At 35.2% G+C, this 25,289-nt stretch overlaps 1 protein-coding gene across 1 annotated transcript; it reads left to right on the top strand.

Moving 5' to 3' along the window:
* Positions 1-16,169: 16,169 nt before the first annotated feature.
* Positions 16,170-20,429, top strand: LOC139742882 (uncharacterized). The gene is made up of 5 exons (XM_071653393.1): positions 16,170-16,345; positions 17,056-17,234; positions 18,101-18,193; positions 19,196-19,372; positions 20,241-20,429. The coding sequence occupies exons 1-5, from the start codon at positions 16,216-16,218 to the stop codon at positions 20,427-20,429; spliced, it is 768 nt and encodes a 255-aa protein (XP_071509494.1). The 5' UTR covers positions 16,170-16,215.
* Positions 20,430-25,289: the final 4,860 nt, after the last annotated feature.

The following is a 25,289-nucleotide window of genomic DNA, read 5'->3' on the forward strand; positions in this document are numbered from 1 at the left end:
ATTTGCACTAGCGACGATTCTTCGAATGAGAAAGATCGATCGTTTGTTAACTGTTACTTCAAGCATCAGTTATATATATATACATATATATATATATATATATATATATATATATATATACATATTATAATGTGATGATACTTGTCATTGCCGACCCTGAGGAAGACGAATGTATTCGTCAAAAATTTGGTCTAAATAAATAGCACTGTTGGACTGTCAAAAGGTATTACCACTCTACTTCGTCATCTTTATGTATATATATATATATACATATATATATATATATATATATATATATATATATATTATATATATATATATATATATTATATATTATATATTATATTTGTCGATAAGAAAGGATGAAAATACGAATTCAGAATTAAAGACGCCATCAAAAAGGCTGCAAATACAACAGCATCGACTAGTATTCATGAAACAGCTTCGGAACGGGAAGTTGGTTCCTGCAAGATTCCTGGGAACTAAAATCTGCGATATTGTAAAATTCTTTGATTAGGCATTATACAGAGCACGCATATATTATTACGCACTGAACGGTCAATCAACGTTAAAGGGGCATTCCAGACGATTTTTATTACATCACGCCATTGTATATGCCTCACATAAATCTCCAGTACCTTACATAGATTTTCGGAATTCATTGTGCTACTTGAGCGGATAAACCAATATTCTGAAACACCAACAAATTAAACTAAACAAGGATAATGACATTGGAGGTTCACACATTCCAGTAATAGGCCTACAGCAATGTTATTCCATGATAATACTACGTGCTTTAACAAGTTCATCTGTGTAAAATTCATGCATGCTTTCTTCTTTATCCTTTGTTATGATCCTTATTCACTGTGATTTGCTACAAATATGGAAAACATCCTTGTTCCTTATTCCAAATCACTATAATTTCCGGAGCTTTGTAGCTAGTATAACCAGTTCGTAGACAATTCCTGCTAAATGTCTGAAAATCGTCTGGAGATCTCCTTTATCTTCCGCCACGCAGAATTCCAATGCACTCATCCATGTCCTTAGCATAAAGCAGGGTATCCGATCAGGGAGAGAAAGAAAGAAAACTAGACTTGGAATTTAAATTGTCACCACTGACAAATTAGGTGATCCGGGCTCTGTTTTATCAAGATAAAGTTAGTTAACTTTATCTAACTTGAAGTCCGCTATAACTTTAAATCAACTGTAAGTTTCCGTTTTACGAAGAGACTTGATAGTCGATTATAATTATAGCTCATCACCATGACTTAATTATTGATTTTGTCAAAACAAAAAACACAGGACGAGGCTGGCTTCCGGTACTGCCTGCTTAAAAACAATACAATACATAAGGCAAAACAAACAACAAAATCACGAATGTATTGTTTACCACATAACACAGCCACAGTCTGCTAGTGCGCCGCAGTATGATTAGCGCTACAGCCGCTGAATTAGCAGTATGTTTGCAACAGAACCGCAAAATATGCAGTTGTTTTGCGTTGTATTGACGAAAGTAGGTCGACCAAGAAACAGGATTAAACACTTTTGACCTTTGAACCTAATGTACCTACCCAAGATGGTGTCGGAGGAAATAGTTGTAATGTTTATGAAATGATGTTCGTGACATGAACTAAACATGTGCAAAATATGGGGTTGATATGACTTGTTGTTCTTGATCTATTGGACAGAAAGTGGAAGTAAGAAAGGAAATGAAGAAAAAGTTAAGGTATTGTAAAGAAATTTGAAAGAGAAGCATAAAAAAAAATCAGAAAAAGATAAAGTTAGGAAGGTTGAATAAGACTAACTAAAGAAAAAGAAGAAAAAGTGTTAAAAAAGCAAAAGAATTGGCAGGGACGAGCCTCGAACCCGGGACCTTTAGATTACAAGTCCGATGCGCTATGCACTGACATAATTATTTCATCCCCCATAGGCTCTGTGTATTAATCAAAATGACGCTACGTCGAAGCCAAGTGCCAATTTCAACCAAGTTTTTCGACGTAATTTCGACGTTGTTTGAAAAAAAAGAGGGCATATAACGATAGCCCAAAGTCTCAGCTACAACATATTAAAATCTGGGAGAAATTCACCGAAGGATAGGTAAGCTAGTGCTCGATAAAGATAGTCATGTCAATTTTTATTTCCAGAAAAAAAATGCACTCCCATAGAGATAACAGGTAAACTGGTCAAATTTGACAAGGTTACTTTCAATTCATTTTTAAGAGGTCATGCCGTCTTCCAATTTTTATTTACATTTATGAAAAAAAAAAAAGCTACAACATACTGAAATCTGAGTGAAAATCGGCTAAGGATAAGCGAGATACACTCCAGTGAACTTGAAATTTGATGACGTCATTTTGAAGATTTACTTTTTTTATTTCATTAAGAAATTTGATATCTTTTGATCATTTTTTTCAGCATCGCCAACCCATGAAATGACCTGAAACGTGTGCAAAACAATTTTGAGCTCGATTGAATACTGTTAACATTTCAATGCGCGCGTAGGCGCTCGTTTAGTATGAACATGATCAAATTTTATGACATGAATCAATAGAACTTGACTAGAACTATATAATATGTAGATTTTATCGAGAAATTTCATTCCATTAGTGAGAAACGAATGTGAACGTGATTTCAGATAATGACGTCATAATGACGTCACGGTTGACTGATCACAAAGATACACTAGATCTGTTGTCCTTATGACATGATACATACGTGGTATAAGTTTGAAAGTGATAGGCGAAGGACTTTTTGAGTTAAAGGACAAGTCCACCTTCATATACACGTGGATTGAGTGAATGCAGCAATATTAGTAGAACACAGTGAAAGTTGGGGGAAAATCGGACAATCCGTTCAAAGGTTATAAATCTTTAAAGTATCTGCGTAGTCACTGCTGGATGAGAAGACTACTACAGTGCATGATGTCATATACGTACACTGTACAACCATATAAAGAACATAAAAAGAGTATTTCACAAAACTTTACTTTTTGAATAAAGTGCACATTTCTTCAACTTGTTACTGACATATGTTAAGGGTAATATCATTTCCCTGCCTTCTGAAAGAGAGAAGTCAAGTGTTCTTTTGTTATGCGAGAAAAGTGAAAATATGATGAATTTTCTTTATTCTTTCTTTATATTGTTGTACTCATGTGACATCACAAGCTATAGTAGTCTTCTCGTCCAGCATTGAGTGAGCAGAAACTTCAAAAATTCATAACTTTTGAACAGATTGTCCGAGTTTCCTCAAACTCTCAATGATGTGCTCTACTAATGTTGCTGCATTCACTCAAACCACATGTCTATGAAGGTGAACTTGCCCTTTAACCTCTACACAACATTTGAGGAGAAGGAAATAAAGAAGAAGAAGAAAGAATCCGTATAGATACAGAAGGTGATCCGAGAGGATACTCGGATCACCTAAAAATGCACAGACTCGAGGCATTGTATGCCATTTGGGAAGATGACAATGAAACTTACACGCTTGATTGGGACTGGAAATAATAGAAACTTTTCGGCATGTGTATGTGAGTCGGTGTGTGTGTGTGTGTGTGTGTGTGTGTGTGTGTGTGTGTGTCAGATAAAAATGAGATTTTGAAAATTATTAGAATATTTTATGAAAAATTGTATTCTGCTTGTGATATCCTTGAAGATGAAAAGTTGATGTTTTTATCTGGTATTCCCAAATTAAATGAAGAAAGTAGAAATTTATGTGAAGGTGAAGTAACTAAAAATGAATGTTATGAAGTTTTGAAGGAAATGAAAGTTAATAAGTCTCCGGGAAATGATGGATTTACTGTGGAGTTTTATAATACTTTTTGGCCAGTTTTAGGAGATATTTTAGTTGAAACGCTAAATGAGGCACATAATAGGGGGGAACTGTCTACATCTCAAAAGCAAGGAGTAATTACACTTATAGAGAAGGAAGGTAAAGATGGTATGTATGTTCAAAACTATAGACCTATTACTTTGTTAAATGTTGACTATAAGATTTTATCAAAAATATTAGCTAAAAGGATTCAAAAGGTGCTACCGGAAATTATTCATCATGATCAAGTAGGCTATATGAAAAACAGAAATATCGGAGAAGCTGTAAGAATAATAGATGACATTCTTTTTCATGCATTGGAACATCCTTGCGGTTATTTAGTTGCGGTGGACTTTGAGAAAGCATTTGATTCGGTAGCGCATATCTTTTTATTTAAAATTCTGCAATTATTTGGTTTCGGGAATTCATTTCAATTTTGGGTTAAAGTCTTGTACACGGATATCAGTAGCTGTGTTATGAACGGTGGAAACTCAACGGGGTACTTTAATGTCAAACGGGGTGTGAGGCAGGGTGATCCTCTGTCTCCATATATATTTTTATTAGCTATGGAAACTTTAGCTGGAGTTATTAGAAAAGATAAGGATATTAATGGAATTAAATTTGGTCAAAATGAAATAAAACAAATTTTATACGCGGATGATATTTCTTTGTTTGTGAAAGATGAGGGTTCAATTAAAAGGTTACAATTTTTATTTGATGAATTTGGGAAAATAAGTGGTCTCAAAATAAATAAAGGGAAGACTAATTTCTTATGGCTTGGGGAGGAAAAAGATAGGCCAAATATTCATTTGTTTGGGAATTTTGTTCAAGAAATCAAAATATTAGGAATTTATTTTTCCTTAGATGTTAAGGTAAAAGAGAATTTAAATTTTAAAGAAATATTAAGTAAGATAAAAAATCTTTTAGGATGGTGGAAAGAAAGAGATTTAACACTTATGGGAAAAATATATCTTATGAAAACATTCGCCTTGTCAAAATTGAATTATGTAGCATCACTTATTGTTGTTCCTCAGTGGGTATTTTCAGAAGTCGAAAAAATTACCTTTGATTTCTTATGGCATGGCAAAGACCGTATAAAGAGAAATATTATGTATCAAGATTATGAGTTTGGGGGTTTAAGAATGACGAACTTTCGGTTATTTGTTAAGGCACAACGTATTATGTGGCTAAAACGCCTTCTATATGGAGAAAAAGAAGTTGGGTGGAAATTATTTTTTGACTTCTGTTTTAGTACTGTAGGAGGTAGATTCCTGTTTATGTGTGACTTTGATTCATCTATTATGACAGATAATGTACCACCTTTTTATTCGGAAATATTGAAGGTTTGGCTCGATATCTATAAATATAGACAATTGGAAAATGAGGTTGTAAATCCAATAATATTTAATAATAGGAGTGTACGCATAGCAGGTAGGATGTTTTTTCACAGAGATTTATTTGATGCAGGAATAATTACAATACAAGATATATTAGATAACGGTCATTTGAGATCTCAGTCACATTTTCAAAGCTTGGGTCTTGGTTTTAAGGTAGAAGAATTGCTTAAACTGAATGATATATTTAATGCTATACCCCAGAAATGGAAGGATTCTATGAGAGCAGGTACACTTCAGCAAGTTGATTCCACAAACTTTGACTTAAAATTGATTTTTTCTGGTCAGAGAGTAAATTTGCAAGTTTTAAAATCGAGGAAAATATATGAGGCTATGGTGGAAGATTTACAGTCATCTTATGTTTTACAAATCAAAGATGACCACAGTAGCTATGATTATACAAATAAAGAAATAAAAGATCTTTTTATTAAACCGAGTAAGTGTACATTGATAAGAAAATATAGAGAATTTCAATTTATGATGTTACATGGCGTAGTTTACACTAAGGAGCGTTTAATGAAGTTTGGTTTTGTAACAGACAGCCTTTGTTCCTTCTGCCAACATGAGCCTGAAACTTATCTGCATTTATTTTTACACTGTGTTAAAGTGAAACCGTTATGGGAATTCATAATTAATTATTTTGATATAAATGAGTTAAGGAATATGAATTGGAGAGATATATTTGGGGGAATCTCTGGTTATTCAAATAGATCAAAATGTGTAAATACTTTGATTATCTTAACAAAATACATCATTTTTAAATCTAGAACGGGAAATAAGTTACCCACTGGAGAAAAGATGCAAAAGATTATTGTTGAATTAATAAATGAGGAAAAAATCCTTGCGACCAAGGCTGGGAAGCTACATGTACATTTACAAAAATGGGAATATTTTGAGACTTCGTTGAATAAACCAGTCTGAAGCTACGTGCAACGTCTGTGACTTTTATGAAAATAATAATGTTTCCATAGTATTCCACTCTTTCTTTTCTTCATTTTTTTCACCTTTCCTTCATTCCTCCTCCTCTTCTTCTTCTTCTTCTTTTTTTTCTCTTGTGTTGTTTTGTATTTTCTCCCCCTCCTTTCCCATGCGTTCCTGTCAGCCTGTTGGCGGGCTGATTATATAACTATATTTACTATATTGTGATGTGTAGGCAAGAGCAGATAACCAAATTAGGTGCATGTGTATGTGTGTGTGTATGGGTGTGTTTGTGTGTGTTTGTGTGTTGCATGTGTACAGATAGGGGTGGGGGAGGAAACAGGAAGGGAGGGAACTGGTGGGGGTGGAGTTAGTAGGTGGGCGGGTATTGGTTGATAAATAATATAGTTCCATTATTTATTACTGTATAATTTTGCTGCATAATTCATTTGGATGATTATTAAGATTAATGCTAGAAGAATTGAATTATCACTGTTAAATTTAAGCAATTTTTTTTTGAGAGCATAGGGGAAGTGACTGTATGTAAATTGATAATTGTTCATGAAAATGTAATTTTTGTTATGTCATTATGTACAGCAATAGCAAATTTGCTATTATGATCACAAATGTATATTTTCGTCATTTCAATTGTAGCAAATGAAAATTGTTATTTTTTTTCTATTACTTTGAATGGAACAGAATAAATATCGTTGAAAAAAAAAAAAAAAAAAGTGTGTGTGTGTGTGTGTGTGTGTGTGTGTGTGTGTGTGAGTGCGTGAGATCTCGCGGGGGCGTGTGTGTGTTTCATGAACACAAGATAGAATGATTTATCAGTTGTTTGCGCTGTAAATAATCCTATTTGGCCTCGCACAACATGCTACGTGTAGAGAGAGAGAGGGGGAAAGACACCAGTTTCAGGCTTTTGGAAATTCAGAAGTATACGCCAGTTTTACTTTCATATTCATGTTTATATTCATGCGGCACTCTGCAATTTAACTGGCTGTGAACAGTTAGTCAAATGCAAAAGCCATACGGTTAAAGCCACATTAACATTGGTCAAATTCAGATAAGGAATGAATTGAATGAATGTAATAATGAAGCTTACGATGCTTTAAAGAAATAGGGGTACGTTTTGCAACCACATGGTAATTTAATTGGAGCATGTCATCAGCGCATTAAAGATAGATCATCAATTTTGCAAGCAATTTTTTGAGAATTTGGTGAGAACACTTGGGTACTGAACAAAACGCTATATGGAAACCTGTAAATTTTGAACTCAAGAGGGTCTGTATTTGTTGTGTTGAATTGACCGTTAAGATTCGAATAATTATTTCGTCCTACGACAAAATTACAAATCTAAACTACTAGTCTAGTTTTACAGACCTGTGTGATGCACTTATGTAGTTCATGTAAGTGGTGTGTTGTTATTTGTCATAGATAACAATGTAAAAGAAGCTAATGAATTCTTCCTTTCTGACAGCTTTAACATGCATATCTTTTGTTCGAAGTATAAGTATCATAATACTCGATTAAACCACAGGAGGATATGCAGCTGTGCCTCGTACACAAAATGCGTTACGGTGAGCATTTGGTGCATTATTTGAATTCTAACGGCTAACAACCTTCAAATATCGCAGAAATGATAAAGCTTTACAATAGTCTTGTCATTCTGGTGGAATACATGTTCTGTGCTACTTGGGAAGGAATGGAAAAGGGATAGCCCATCTTTAAAAGTCTTGTATTGTTTTGTACACAAAATTATCTTTAGAATTGAAGACCTGATTTATAAGAACTACCCAAGTCCAATTTTTGGTCAAATTCAGTTTGACATGGGAAATTGTAGCTTATGCATGGACTCATCTTGTGTATAAATGATAAATCATAATTACCCCCGGAAGTACCTGAAATGAATGACTTAAATCTTACATTAATGTAAGAATAAAGGACTTGGGTCATTCTTACATTCATATAATAGCGCCCTCTCTCATCCTTCTCTCATCTCTATAGCAGAATATCATGTATATGAATCAAAGAACGACCCAAGTCCACCACACAAAATGGCCTCTCCACAATTAATGTAAATGTTAATTGTCATAATAATATAACAATGCTCTAATTTGTATATACAATGTTGCCTTTCCATCACAGTTAAATAGAATATTATTGGACAAATAAAAAGATATGAAGTTTTTTTTTTTTTAGTTTACTCGAAATGGTCTTCCATGGACTTGGGTCGTTCTTATATTCATGTACTCAATTGTTTTGTTGATATCTTTGATATCCTTTTAACTTTGATATCTTTAGTCCCTTTTTTCTCAAACTCCTGACTGCTTAGTAATTCCAAGATCACAAATTTAGATTTAATGACAAAAAATAAAACTTATTAATTGCTATTTTAGGTTTAAAAGGGTGAAATAAAGTTAAGATTTCTTTACAAATCAATGGATGACGTCATTATCTCGAAACTGGATAATATCTGGTTGTGACCGATATATTACTATTAACTGAAAACACGTGAAAGTTGAAATTCGTTGAACGTTGAAACTTTCTTGGCTCACGCCTGATTAGAACTTGCCATTCTGAGTATATGAAAGTTGATGAACACACACGCACACACACACACACGCTTCCAGTTACACGTTTTCAGTTACATGGATGATACTTGTGGGATATACTTGTGGGAATAGGTTTGATATTTTTGGAATATTTCAAATACAAACAAACTCAATTCTATTTATTTCACATCCGTTAAAATATGCACAAACATAGACATATGTATACGGAACGTAACACGTATACAAAAAAAAAGGACTGTTACCATAAAACAGAAAAACAGTGAAACAATGAAAAATGCAGCAGATGTGAGGGAATGACAAAGGCCCTTGGCCTATCCAAAGGTCAAACCCTTGGTGGACTGCATCTTACAGATTTACATATATGTTAATGGAAATGTCTCCTTTTTACAAATAGCACCCTCTCTGAAAAAAAAAAAATAATTTGTGTAATTTATCTACTTAAGTTGACTCCGATGAAAAGAGGAGATCGATGCACGGCTTGAGGGCAAATCGTCGATTTGACAGAATACAATTCACTTATACAGTATGTCCCCAAAAAAATTACAACGGGGCCCTCCGCAATGATATCTTTAAAAATAGTTGATCAATCTAAATACAAATTCAGGGTATGAAACTTTAACTCATTGCCCACATCTTGCAGAAAACCCCACTCGATTTGCTTCAGTGGTCAAAGAGAAATACGGAATTTTGTAGAGGATGTCGGGAATCTCTTCTGTCCCAGTTCTGTCTATTATTCACACACAAGATCATCGAAATGCTAAACTCGGAAGAATCCGATTCATGACACGCTTTACAACAATCCACATTTCTCTGTGACCTCTTATCCAAGTCGAATGGGGATTTTTGCAAAATAGAGCTAAGATGTTCTATTTTAAGACTCTGAATTAGCATTTTAAAAATGTAATCATATTGGGCGTTATCAATGAGAAAATCTGATTGTAATTTTTGGGGGACATACTGCAGTAAGTCGCCCAAAAAATTACAATAAGATTTTCGAATTGATAACACCCAATATGATCAACCTGTCTAAGTGCTACTTCAGGGTCTTAAAATATAACATCTTTAGCCCTTTTTTTTTTTTTTTGGCAGAAAACCCCATTCAATTTGGTAAAGCGGTCACAGAGAAATGTGGATTGTTGTAAAGCATGTCATGAGTCTAATTCTTCCAATTTTAGCAATTCAATGCCCTTGCGTGTGAATAATAGACAAAATCTGGACAGAAGAGATTCCCGACATCCTCTACAAAATTCCTCATTTCTCTTTGACCACTGAAGCAAATCGCATGGGGTTTTCTTTAAGATGTGGGCAATGAGTTATAGTTTCATACCCTGAATATGTAGTTAGATTGATTCACTATTTTTAAAGATATCATTGCGGAGGGCCCCGTTGTAATCTTTTTTTGGGGACATACTGTATTTTTCGTCTGATCCATTTCATTTGCGTGTTTATCGCTCTACATCTTTCCGCTAACTGGTACCACTAAATAATCTTTAGACCTTTGTATTTGAACAGCTATGAATCGGTTACAGAATACTGGGTAAAGGGTTTCAGAATTTACAGTGCTTATAATATATGATAATACATTTGAATACGTCAGTTGAGGTATGCCATCTCCGTCCCCCCCCCCCCCCCCCCCCCCCTGCTGGTTAGGCTCTGCGTGAGTAGCCACAGGATGTACATTCTGTTTCCACATTGTAACGTACCGGACATCCGATTTGTTATCCAGTGAATAACATCTCGGGATATTAAGATTAAACCCATTACCACCGCTATCGCGCACAAGCTGAATAATGTTTGTTGTGTGTAGGGAATACCGGAATGATTAGTTTTGCTATTTTTGTTATACTACGCTCCCTTCACTGTTTCAATTTGTATTGAACCACAAAGACGGACATAATCATAATACCACTGAGAGCTGAATCAAGTGTGCCGAGGTTATCAGGCTGCATGAGCCGGAATCTAATTTCTTTGATGGTTTTTGTCATCCACATGCAGCTAGAAATGAAGTCTATTCATTTAACAAGTGGGTAAAGGTGGTGTACACTGATGACCTGTGGGCGGTAAATGACAAGTGTTGATGGGTTTTTTTAAAGCCATCAAACAAATATGCCAACTTTGGACGTCAAAACTATCGTAAATATAATTCATGCTGTAGACGGAAAGTATGTAGATAGATAATGACAACCGTATAGATTATGGTAACACGCTGTAGTTTCGTAATGGGACATTATCAGGTGGCACAAATAATAGCTTGAAGATGAAATCAGGAATAAAACAACAACAACAAACACAACACACACACACACACACACCACACCCACATACCCACACATCCACACCCACACACCTACACACGCACTTGTTTGTGAGAGGTGGGTAATTGAATACACTCCGATTGCAAACCATGCATTAAGTGAATCTCTTTTCATGCATTGACACAAACGCTAAGAGTATTCATTGCTCTCATAAAATAAGAAGAGATGGAGAGAGGGAGAGAGAATGAGAGAGAGGTGGAGAAAGAACTATGCTAATTGGCGCTGGCATATTAAATACAAATACACAATCAGACTGACATCGATGAAATATATTACACGATTATCTATGTCTCAGAATTATTATATGTATATCATGATACACGTGTAACTTCAGATTCATATTCATTCTCTCTCTGTCTCTTCTTGTTTGATGACAGTAGTGAAGTCTGTTTATTGTTCACTGTTTATAGTTCGAAGCAGTGAGTTAAAATATTCGGATTATCATATTTGATGCATTATAGTTCTGTTGTATTACTAAACATCCCACCATAGAAAATTGGCAAAAAAAAACCCTCAAATATAAGGAACTACCGTTAGTTTTCACAGTAAACCACAGCTGTAGAGGGTTTAATCGAGAAACGATTCAAAAACACTATTGTTCACACTTTGTATACTTAACAATTCTTAACAGTAATTATGCTGATTAATTACGTTGGTTGTTTCTATTCTAAACTAATATTTGAGAACTAGTTTGAAGTGTTAGAGCTGTTTCTTGTTTCATCGCAAATGATAAATAGTAGCTTAAAGCTACAGACGTCACCAAATATAATTTAGATCCACTTTTCTCAAACAATTCATATTCTTTCCCTCTCCTCCACCTTGAGAATAATTGGATAAAATAACGTAAAGAAATGAAACCGGATATTATTAGGTTATTCATTCCATTTATTCATTTGTGTTTTTTTTCTTTCATTTCCAACAGAAACATATAGATATGCATACTGAAATGCTGGAAATGGGTAGGAAAGTTAAAAAGCAGTGTTTGTATATAGCTTACATTCCATCCCCCACACGTAATTCAACAAATCGTTTGAATTCTATACTGTATTACATAAGAAGCGGAATTACAAAAAGAAACTAAGATAAGGAAACCTACCTAACCCGAAAAAACACCCTGGAAAAATCCTTACTCTAAGTCGCTGTCATGCAAGAAGAGAGAAGGAATAGATAAAGAGGGAGAGGGTATCGCTGCCGCCTGCAAATTAAACTGTGAATGACGCGGTAAAAGTAATCGGAACACAATTCCAGGTTGCACAATTCAGTATGCCAACAACGTAAGGGAGGGGGGGGGGGGGGGAGATAAGCGTGGTTTGAATTTGAAATCACCAATCATGCCTATCACTTCCTTCCGAATAATTTCAAGCAATGATACTAAGTTTGAAGTCAGTGCGCAGCCAGCGTTGATTACTGGTAAGATTTTTTGATATTCATTTGATATTGGATTTGTTTAGGTGGTTTTTTTTTATAGTCTGTATCATATAGTACTGACTTCGACAGCATGAATGTTTGTTTGAATTGTCCGGTCTCAACCGATCATTTCAAAATGGTGTATGAAGATCAATTCAGGGAAGATTTTCACTGCAGGTACGATCAAAAAGCAGGGTAAAACAGGAATGAAAAGACAAAAAGCACAGTTTCAATATCCCAAATACCGTGCTGCCTGCTGCATGTTGAGCAGATTATCTCACAAATAAATAGTCTTTATTCAAAGAGCTTAAGGAGAAAATCATAATCTTCCCATTTGTGTTGTGCCACCCCCTTTACATCAACAAACAAGCTTCTATTCTTTGGTTGTTGTTATTTTTTTCCTTCTAGATTTCCTTCACTTTTTTCCTTCTTAAAGCATTATCACAGATTTCGGGATATCCATTCTAGTTGTGTCTCTGCTTTATAAGATCACCCCCACCTCCAAAAAAAAAAAAAAACAAAAAAAAAAAGAAAACAAAGCTGCCATACATGAAATCTTATTTCAAGGCATAATTTACCATTTGTAGATCAGACACAAACCCGGTATTAGTGTTTTAAAATAGTTCTAAGACGTGAGTTAGGGATAGAAACAACCACTGTAAACAACTGAATCGTTAAAATCGATGTTAAGTATTATAAATATACACAATGAGAACACTAGTTATGATAAAAATGTTTCCAAACTAAACAGTCTACATACACAGTTATAGGCAGAAAACTGCAGAATTCAAAATTTTCCAGTTACTTTATGAAATCAAACTGTACAATAATGTGTAAAAGAAGAATATTTTTTTTTGCTCTTTTAAAAATGATGAGAAAGTAAAGATTGACCACAATGACCCATTTCACTAATTAGTTGTTGCTGTTGTTGTTGTTTTTTCATTCTCAAAAAAAAAAAAATCAGGGCGTCCTTTTTAAGGAGTTTTGTAATGCGTTGTCACTATCAATCAATCCAAATCAATCAATAACATCGTACAAAATGAGGCCTATGTCATAAACATTAGATACTGTAATCACATCAAAATTATATTCATTATACCATTTGTCTATGAATACAAATTAAACAATACACATCAATGGTTGTTACTGCTTAACTCTTTATGTGCCATGGTGGGAAACCCCCTGTATGCCACATTATTCTGAGGCACCAACGTAGTCATGCTTTGGGAAAACATTCTGTTTTCAAATCTATGTAACCACTGTATAGATTTCTGTTAAGCTGGACATGTAGTGAGCAAACTTGTAAAAAACTACCAAGATTTGCTTTACTGAAAATTGTATGACAGATCAATAATTGTTTTTCTTTGAAATGACCGGTAGCTGCATTACTGTAAAGGCATGACTTTTGTACAGAAAACAGTTACAGAAACTAAGATTTTAAAAGCAAATTTAGTAGGGAAAACCACTTGATAGTCATTCACCACATATAATTCAAGCAATAAGTCAGACGAACGGAAGCGAGAGAAAAGCTTTCATAGTACTGCGGCATTTGACGACTTATCGTTTGGGCGGTTTGTGGATTTCAGCAGAATATCCGAAGTCGGACGTGCGAACGTGACACATAAAGAGTAAAATTGGTTTCCTTTTTTTCTGTGTACTAATAAGGAACGACTAAATATACAAAGAAAAACATTATCATATGGCACAGAAATTACAAAGCGGTGGACACGACTTCAAAACTGGAATATGTATTCGTAAATTACTTTCAAGGAAGCCGAGGGGATAAAACTTATTAATCAGGTATCTGATTCTGCAACTGCGTATATGTACTTAAGATAAAACTTATCTCTACTTGGACATGATTCCAAATAGAAGATACAGATGGTTTGATAGTTCCCTGCCATACAGTCGGATGCCAACTTCCGCACCAATAAAACCAAAGATGGAAAGCAAAAAGGTAAAAAAAAATATATATATATATATACATGTAGATATATGTATACAGATTACACAAGTATATCACACAATCTACAAAACAGAACATCCAAAGTTAGTTATCATTTGTAGGGAATTTCAGAAACAAAATAGTTTCTCTCTTCTATATATTCAATGCTGAATTTGGAGTATAAGTTGTTTTTATCTTCACCATTTTTTGTCTGCCATTTTCACCTTTTTCCTGTCTTTCTTTTTTTTTTCTCTCTCTCTATAGACCATGACACAAATATTATTATATATGATATGTGACCCTGCATCACAAAACCAACAAAAAGTCGCCACACATGGATTTTTAGTTAAGGGCAGATTCTGAAAGAACAGACACTAAGCTTTAAAATGATGTATAACTCAATTAAAATGGACTCTTCTAACCTATCTAAATATTGGAAAGAAAGCACACACTCTAAAAAGTGTGAACTGAGAAAAGAGGCTTTGAAGTTACAGGGTCTATTCAAGCCGCTGCGCTTTATCTTTACCAAGCCGTGCTAGCTGTGCCATGAAAGGGACAAAACACAGGATGTAAACCACTGGAACAACAACAATGAAGGGATTATTAGATTTAGGTGAAATTGAGCATGTTCCATTAACACATTCTGCCCATGATTAATGCTAATTTTCAAAGCAGTAGCCTCATCTTTTCAATAGTTATTAGACTTGTAAGTGAAGAGTTTGCAAAGGATTTCAAGAAATGACAATTAGCCTCTAAGACATACCTGATCATTCTACTCTCCCCCAAAGAGGGTTGTAGAAAAACTGCTAAAAACACACTATCCCATTCATGTTAAAATCCAAAACTGAAGAATAATGTAGAAGGAGGATAACTCTTAGAGAAAATATGAAAAACTCAAGATTGACTTGGTTGAACCATTTCACCTTTTTCGAGTCCTCACATAAAATCAAGGGGTGCGACTTTTTGTTTGTTTTGAGATGCATGGTCACATACATATACACATATATAATATAGATATTTCTAGGACCCCTACATATGTATATAAAATATACATATACATATATATAATTTTCTTTTCAATCATTGTTCGCTAGCACCATTTGCAATTCTTTGTCGACGTTTGTCTGAATGTTGAAAGCTGTTCTCCAGTGTTTGCGTTTCAGTATATGTCACTGTGCTTGTGTGAGTGTGCGTGCGTGTGTGTGCAAAGAAAGAGAGAGAGGAACAAATCAGAGACTGAAAAGACCAGGGAAAATGAAATACCTTATTACATTGACCAAGTGATGCTTGCCCCCTGTGGTATTTGCAGCGATATCAGAATCTTACAGCGAAATTCACCCAACATTTTACATTTATCTATTAAAGACGGTTTACATCATTCTTGATATATGAATTATAATACATCTCCACAAATTTCTAGGAAAGCTGAAAATAAATTCATGGGTGTTCATGGGAGGAGATATAGATGATATATCAGAGTGGGTGATTTCTCGCTTAGTCTAAAGTGCCGGAAGTAAGAAGACATACACGCCCACAGACACAATTTGCAAACAGTCGCAAACGCCCGCCAGGGACCAGCGACTGTATAAAAAGGAGTGAAGATGACGGTGGTATCAATAGTTCCTCGAGAACTCGCTTTTAGGGCTGAGACAAAAGACGAAATCCCATACTGCCGGATTGAACCACGTGCACAACGAATCCATATCAATGCTGTTTTAATTCCAAAACAAGAAGAAGAAAAATTAAGTTAACACGAGGACGGCGTACTTGGAGAGAGAGAAAAAAAAGCAACGGTAGAAACGGGAGGAGAGTATCACTTGAAATATTACACGCGGTGAAAGACGATTTACAAGATGGTGCTCGGACCAACACGAGTTTGTGACATGCTCTGCAGAAAAACGTCTCCATCGTCGGTTTCGATTTCTCGGCCACCACCACGAGTACATTATCACTGCAGAAACATCAGTGAATGGTTGAGAAATGGTAAGTACAGATTTTCCTTTTGACTCCGAGTCCTTTATGTGACCCTGAAATTGGTTCAAATGGAGTAGTTTTGGTACCTGTGAGACAGGTAGAAAGCGTGTCAACTAAGTGTGTATTTCTATTACAGGTAGATGTAAGGCTTTAGCGTATTTGACTTATGCAGGATTATCAATTTTTGTATGATAACGCTGGGTAAAGTGCAATCTCAGAGGCCACATTATCTTATATTTGTCCAATTCCAAAATGTTCACCATGTTGTTTTCATTTCATAATTTAATGAATATGACAGCAATATCAACACACCTTCGCCGTATATACTCATGTACAAGTATACAAGCATGCCCCAAACGCCTTCGTTATCTTTTATATGCCTTATATTTATATGATATATATTTGCACACAGAAGCATGGAAGCATGTTAGCAAGCACTTAAACCGATAAATATGCCTCTTGCTCGATGGCCCTTGAGGAGCCGACCGTATTACCGACGGCAATGTTGACAATTAGAGGCCGACGAACAAGAGACAGATTTAACGGTTCAGCATGAACGACTATACAAAGTCGCACAACAGCATTTCGTGGCTAATTTTGAGCACTCGTAGGGTATTTTTTCACTGAGTGGGAAGCGTATTGTGATTGCTGCATAATGACTGTAGTTTGATAGTGAGTGTCGACTGATTTGCGCCTTAATGTTCCTCCCACTTGGGAAGGTATAGCATCCCTGGCATTCCTCATCGCTGCTGTCTCGACACTTCACGTCGCCCATGCCTCGCCGATGTGGCACAGCACCAGACCGCCACACGGGTCCTCCGGTACTTGCGATCACAACATTCTACAAAGGCGAATTGATTCTTTGTGGCACTCAACAAACGATGTCTTCGAAAATTTCGTAAGTACTCACAATCTTTAATAGACAAGATAGCATTCTCTCTCACAAGTACGCACAAACAGAGAGAACTGCTCATGCGAATAGCGTGCATGGACACTTGTTTAACCCCTTTTGTGCCAATGAGCCAAATGTGAACAAATTCTGCACACATACTCATGGGCAGGAAATAATATGTCATGAAGAGGGTTAAAAGGAAATGGAGGGGTGAAGTGCTGCCCTTTGCAGGCGCAAGTATGGTTTCGTGCACAAATTGGATAGAGTCATGGTGATTGTGGTTATAATTACGATAGCATAGAGAAGGTGAATAACAACTTTTAAAACAATATGGCTGATGGTATTGTGATCATAAAGAATAACAACATTTGTAATGATGATGGAAACACTAACGGTGACTTTAAATGTCAGTAAGCTCATGTCGACACATGCTAAGGAACTGGATAGCTTCAGCAATTGTTGTTTGTGTTTTCGTAGTGTTCTATCATCAAACTATACCAATTACAGTGATAAGAACCCCTCCTAATGGACGAAAATGATGTCAACTTTCTATTTTGGCATGTGGGAAGAGGGATTCGGACGATTGCAAGTCATGATTTTGTGGTCCTTATACGTGAAACCATACTCGTTACGTTGATAAAACTAAAAGTACTAAGGGCCCTACAGTTAGCATATTTTCTCCACGATACTTTGATAATTATAATTCAAAATCTATGAAGCATTGTCACTTAGTTTTATGAAGCTTACACTCAATGCAGTTATCCAGTAATGACAATGACAGGTAAAGCTATTAGTGTCATTTCCACGAAACGTCATGTATGTAGCATCCTATTATCACAGTGCGCCACGTGTTTTGTTTCTTTACCATGAAGAAACGAGATCGTCCATCGCAAGATTCAGAGGATAACGCTTGTGTTCGCAACCTGCCGGAGATCATAAATGAAAATCATGATGCCGTTTCAAACGTAAGAATCTTAGTCGTTTTCTCTTCCATATCTATATTATCACATAATATCTGTATGAGTCACACGGAAAGGGGAGAGTGCCGTAAATACATAGATTGTTTTGCTACGTTGTTCCGCATTTGTTTTTGTTTTTGTTTTTGTTTTTGTTTTTGTTTTTGTTTTGTTTTGTTTTGTTTTGTTGTTTTTTTTTGGGGGGGGGGGGTTTGTCTCAGAGAAAGATTTTGGCCAAGATGCTTTAACTCTCAAATTAAAGTGAGCACTGTAATTTCCACACAGAAACACTCCGTAGAAATGAATATCTTATTCATAATGAAAAAAAAAAAGCAATCTGTGCAGTGCTATATCAATCAAATACACGCACGCCTACGTGCTTCAAAAGCATTTTCAAAGCCAGTGCTAAGTCTCTTGTAACAGCACCCTAATTGTTAAAAGGGGAAATCCAGATGATTTTTATAATTTCATATCATGTCGTACATGAATCGACAGCTCCATGTATAGATTTGTTGAATTCAAACGAGTTCCTTGAGCAGGTAAACCAACAATATGACACATGAAAACAGAGTAAAACGAACAACGATGATGGCAAATAAAAGGTTCTCATACTTCAAAACAAGAATAATATGCTATAATGTAATTCCATTACAATGACATTTGCTTAACAAGGTCACCTGTGAAAATGTATGCATGCTTATTTCTTTTGTTTTCCTTGAGCTTCCTGGCGCCCCCACTCATGTTTTGTTTTTTAGGCCATCATCCTTGCTCATCGTCATTAGTTATAAACTTTGGAAACATCACAATTGCAGAAAATTTTGTAACTCTGTACACAATATGTCAATTTAAGGCAATTTTTCCGTGAGTTGCAATAACCCATAATGTACTTGTTCAAATGCAAAAGTCTGAAAATAGTTCGGAGGTTTCATATAGAGACAAGTCGTGTTGTACTTCAGACATTCCTTGACGAGAACATAGTAACTGTTTGTAATTAATATCTTACACCTACAGATTCCAGCCAGGTATGGTCGTTACCATAGAGATCTGAGACGCTATCAGAGCGCCTATGAGCAGATGGAGGATGACGAACACTTTCTGCAGACCGAATCTGAAATCCTTCGTTTCCATGAGGAGTTCGACATTATTCAGGAACTGATCACCAATGTCGTACACTGCATTGAAAGAATCGTAAGTAATCATGGTCGTATTCGTCCAATAATGTCAGCTTAAAAAGAAAAGAAACACAAGAAATCAACAACGGGAACAAATTCATTATAACAGAACTACAAAACGAAAAATGCAAAGTGGTTAGATATTTCCTTTAGGACGATGCATACAGTGAGTAGACACCTGGTAGAGTAGTGTATCTTGTAAGATTTTATCAAGGTAAAATTTGTATAACTAAAGACATTCTAAACCTCTGTTTTTGGAAGCATTAACTCCGATTGTGACATGAAATCGAGTCGAGCTAATGGCACACAAGGTATTAGATAACAACGTCCAACGGGGAAGATTGTTGTCTATGATAAACACCGATATCCAGTATAGAGCCAGACTCGGTGACTTATAAACGTAACTCTCCATTCACATTGTAATAGTTATTGTTTCAGGACAAGGTGGGACTAAAGAGGAAGTTGAAGGGGAGAATTTTCGCTTACTTTCATGTTTCTTTTTGACATTATTTTAATGTAACGTACTATATTTTATACCGACTATTTCTTTTTTCCCATTTCTGTCAATATTTCCTTAATACTCATACTTTATAGTGTACCCTATTCAGAGAACTGATTTAACTTGAATAAAATCAAATTCAAGAGAAGGGGCAAGCCACCCTCCCCCGAAAAGGACACATCTATAACAGGAATACAAGAAAGTTACCCCCGTTCAGTTATCTTCAGATATAAAATGTTACTCAGATGGTATATTTTTCTTTTACATTTCGACACGTACTGAATTCTTATTTCTAACGTTTATCTGTATATACGATTCTTAAGAAAGTATCAAACCAGAAGGTTTAATGGCGCCTGATGTTTTCTTCATATTTCTTGACATGCAGGAAGGGGTACAAACGAACACCAGAGACATCGAAGCGCCTACCTTTCCTTCAGCGTCAACACCCATTACTATATCGCTGCGGTCGCGTTTCGTCCAGAAGCATTTCCAGACATACTTACGGTCAGTGAAGACCACTGTGCAGTCTTTGATCGACGCTCAGGCTGATACTCACACGACAAGGCAACGGTGAACTCTGACTGACGACCTCTTCGCTTACCTAGGACGTTGATCACTCTCGCTTGTCTTGAGTTAATTATTACGCTCTTTTCTGCGTTAATTTATTTATTTTCTTCTTCCCGGTCGGTAAAGGCCTGTTCAATATTTGTATGGCGATATTCGCCCATTTTGTTGTTCTTTCACTAATTCACCGCAATTAACCTATCTATAGTGTTACCTCGTTTGGCATGGTTTATCTTATTGTTCATGAGGGTGTGCCTTCCTCTGGTAAAAAAACAAAAACAAAAACAGAGACCATTTTCCCTAATCGCGTATTAATGTTAACTATGTCTTAGTATATGTATTATCTTCAAAGCACTTTGCTTGACGATAGTTTCACGTCTAATTTACGCTTATATAATGTTCAAAACTCTGCTTAGGCCAATTACAGATACTGTGCATAAGTTTCACCAAATTGACAATAATATCCATGTATATATATTTATCTATTTATTTGTATGTTTCTGATGTCTAAAGACGCGAATCTTTAGATTCCCACATTTTCATAATCCAGCGAATGACATGACATGGTGAAATTGTATTCAAATTTGATCGAGTACCCATTAATGGCGTAAATCACCAAATGGCTCTTTGTAGTTAAACGTCTGCTTTTGCAGTAGGTATGTCATTCGTTTTTTTTTTTTTAGTTTTCTAAATTTATTCCAGTATTTTCACCTAAAACTTGGAGAAACTGATCATTCAGAAAGACTATCCAATTTATGTTGCTTAAACGGGGCAGAAAGGGTAATAGTAAGTGTGCTGAATATGTTACTGCTTTAAAGGAAATTGTGCATTCTATAGTAATAGTAAAATACACGGAAATGAAACAGCGCATGCCAATGGTGACTGGATCAAAATTACAATCGTATTTTTGGAATGTTCTCTACGTCATTGAAATATTATGATAAACATGAATATATAACATATATATATATATATATATATATATATATATATAATATATATATATATATATATATATATATATATATATATGTGTGTGTGATAAAAGCCTAAAATGGCATTAGACTATTTTAGAGTTTTTTGTGTGTATGAATTTGTAGGTACTTCTCCGTGTAAGAATGTAAGGTTGGGGGCAAAAAGTCCAACTTGAATTGTGTATTGTTAAATAAGATATTTTCTTCTTTTTTTGGGGGGGGGGGGGGAGGGGGTTCATTTCAAGCGTCGTTTGAAAGAAAATACATATTCATCTTGTTCAACTCATATCTAACAGTGTTTAAGTAATTGTCGATTTACACTTCTTTATCAATTACTACTTCATCAATGATTACTCTCTTTAGTCATACTGATGACAGTTGAAAGGGAAATGCTTTTTTCCTCCTAATGTGTACTCACATCAGATTTGATCTCTGTACTCAACTTTTGTATTGTTTTGTCAGCCTTATGGTAATATCTCGATATTAAAATCATATATCTATTACCGTAATTTCGATGCAACGTGTAGTATTCCATTTGTCTACATCTTTGTTGTTCTTTTTTTCGTAAAACTGGTTATGATATTTTTGTTTTACATGTTTCAAGTGAGTTAACCACATGCATCGTATACTTTAATTTCATTTCATTTATTAAGTTTCCAAACAAATCATTCAGTGTTGTATTTACAACATCCATCCATGACAGTGTAAATTAACACATGATTTAGTTCAGTATGATATTATACAAAAAGCATTTACATAGCACAAAATCAATTAAAATAATTCTGAAGGATACATTCATGACGGATAAATAAAATTGTGTGTGGAGGGAACCTACATAAAAACAGATGCTTGTGGGAGTACGATCCCCGAAAGAAAATAAACCACAGGCTATCACAGTCACACACACACACTCTGCACGCACGCACGTGCATCTGGGGAAGTATGCGTGCGCGTGTGTGCGCGCACACACACACACACACACAACAAAGAGAAGAGAATGAGAAAGAAGAAGAGGAGAAAACACCAACAAGACCGTCATAGGGACAGTATTAATGATGGTACCTGCAGCTGCAAAAGGAAAGGAATATGAAAAAAAAAAGGAATTGAAAATAAAACCATGTAGACCTGTTCTACAATCATGCAGAATATTCTATATCAGTATTCATGATTCTAAAGCATCTGGTAAATCAGCATTACTAATTCATATTATAACCAGGGTACTGCAAAAGAAGTTTAGATTCCAGCTTACGTTTGAGTGAATACCAACCGGAAGTTCATCGTATTTCACTATCTAAAGAATTCCAAAATTTAGGACGATTGCAAATAACAGAAATTGATAACAGAAAATAAATAATCAACCGACTATACAATTAACTGTCGTAGGAAAATAGCAAAATTCAAAAATGTTCCATTTACTTCATGAAACGAAACTGTACAATTGTGTAAAAGAAAAATACCTTTTGCTCTGTCAAAAATTATAAGAAACTAGAGATTGACCACAATGACCCATTTCACTTATCAGTTGTTGCTGTTGTTGTTGTTGTTTTTGAGTCCTCACAGAGAATCGGGGAGTCCCATTTCTCTTTTTTTTTTCTTTTTTGGTTTTGTGATGCATTGTCACATTCGATCAATCTTAATCAATCAATAACAATGTACATGCATATACAAGATATTCATTTGTTTGTTTGTTTGTTTGATTGATTGATTTTTCTTCCAACACAATTTCATACATAAATCAAGATTCTTTTCACTGATATCGCATAGAATATCAGTAAGCAGATTACAATGTACATGATTTAAAGAAGGAAAATTGATGTGTAAAATCAATTCCATTAATACAATATAACTCGTATTGCCAAATATCCAAATGATTACCTGAGAAATTATGCGGAAGAAGGACTGCCACTATAAGCAAAAGCTTGAACACGTAGCAGCCCTGGGACCTATTTACATAATACACATATTTATATTGTTTGCGGAATGGGGAAATACTCCAAAATATAATATACTGTAAATGCATTATGTTTTATATTCTAGTGCATAGATAAAGTAAAGTGAATTATGATGAGGATGATCATGATGATGATGATGATAACAGGGTAATGATGGGGGGAAATGTGATAATGAAGATGAAAGTGATGGTGGTGATTCTGAAGATGATGGGAATGAAATGAAATGATAGACACAGAAACATTGTCTTTTAATACAAGTTAAAAAATACATATCAGTGGTTGTTTCTGTTTAAATTGATATCCTTTTTCTGTGTACTAAGGAAAGTATTATCATATAGCACAGAAATTACAAAGGAGTGGCCACGACTTCAAAACTGGAATATGTATTCGTAAATGATTTTCAAGGAAGCCGAGGGAATAAAACTTATTCATCAGGTATCTGATTCTGCAACTGCGTATATGTACTTAAGATAAAGCTTATCTGTACTTGGACATGATTCCAAATAGAAGATACAGATGGTTTGATATTTCCCTGCCATACAGTCGGATGCCAACTTCCGCACCGATAAAACCAGAGATAGAAAGCAAAAAGGCATATATATATATATATATATATATATATATAGATACACATATATAGATTACACATGTATATCAAACAATCTACAAAACGGAACATCCAATTGGTTATCATTTGTAGGGAATTTCAGAAACAAAATAGAGTCTCTCTTCTGTGTATTCAATGGTAAAATGTCCATAGGAATTTGGAGTATAAGTTTGCTTTTTTATCTTCACCTTTTTTTGTCCGCCATTTTCACCTTTTCCATGTCTTTCTTTTTCTCTCTTTATATATAGACCATAATATGAAGAGTTTGTTTGCAAAAACCGATAAGTCCATATTTTCCAAATGGAAATATTTGCGATTAAAGGTCAAGAAAAATAAAGAGAATAATAAGAAAATTCTTACTTCTTTTGACCATAACTTAAAAAATGTACGTTTATATGTAGTGACCAATATATCATGTAAAAGGTATTATTTTGTACTTTATGACAGAGACCGTACTTCAAAATCTTCAAAAATGGACTTTTCGGTTTTTGCAAACAAACTCTTCATATGTAAATATATATACATATATATAATATTCTTTTCAACCATTATGGCACCATTTGCAATTCTTTGTCAATGCTTGTCTGAATGTTGAAAGCTGCTCTCTAGTGTTTGCGTTTCAGTATGTATGTCACTGTGCTTGTGTGAGTGTGCGTGCGTGTGTGTGCAAAGAGAGAGAGAGAAAAAAAAAATCAGAGACTGAAAAGACCAGGGAAAATAAAATATTTTATTGCATTGATACTTGCCCCCTGTGGTATTTGCAGCGATATCAGAATCCTACAGGGAAATTCGTCCAACATTTTATATCTACACGTTAAATCTTTTAAAGACGGTTTACATCATTCTTGATATATGAATTATAATACATCTCCACAAATTTCTAGGAAAGCTGAAAATAAACTCATGTGTGTTCATAGGAGGAGATATAGTGGATACTCAAAGAGTGACGTGATCTCTCGCTTAGTCTAAAGGTACTGAGGCGCACATGCCGGAAGTAAGAAGACACGCCCACAGACTCAATTTGCAAGCACAGTCGCTAGCGCCCGCCCGGCCACGGACCGCGACTGTATAAAAAGGAGTGAAGATGACGGTGGTATCAACAGTTCCTCGAGAACGCGCTTTTAGGGCTGAGACAAAGACGAAATCTCATACTGCCGGCTTGAACCACGTGCACAACGAATCCATATCAATGCTGTTTTAATTCCAAAACAAGAAGAAGAAAATATCAAGTTAACACGAGGACGGCATACTTAGAGAGAGAGAAAAAAAAAGCAACGGTAGAAACGGGAGGAGAGTATCACTTGAAACATTACACGCGGTGAAAGAGGATTTACAAG

This window comes from Diadema antillarum, unplaced genomic scaffold, assembly GCF_040938485.1.
Source record: "Diadema antillarum isolate AM-2024a unplaced genomic scaffold, OU_Dant_1.0 seq00001030_RagTag, whole genome shotgun sequence".
Classification (NCBI taxonomy): Eukaryota; Metazoa; Echinodermata; class Echinoidea; order Diadematoida; family Diadematidae; genus Diadema; species Diadema antillarum.

Coding starts and splice junctions, on each gene's coding strand:
- LOC139742882 (XM_071653393.1), top strand. CDS start 16,216: ATGGTGCTCGGACCAACACGAGTTTGTGACATGCTCTGCAGAAAAACG. Junction 17,235..18,100: donor ACGATGTCTTCGAAAATTTC/GTAAGTACTCAC, acceptor TTTACCATGAAG/AAACGAGATCGTCCATCGCA. Junction 18,194..19,195: donor ATCATGATGCCGTTTCAAAC/GTAAGAATCTTA, acceptor TTACACCTACAG/ATTCCAGCCAGGTATGGTCG.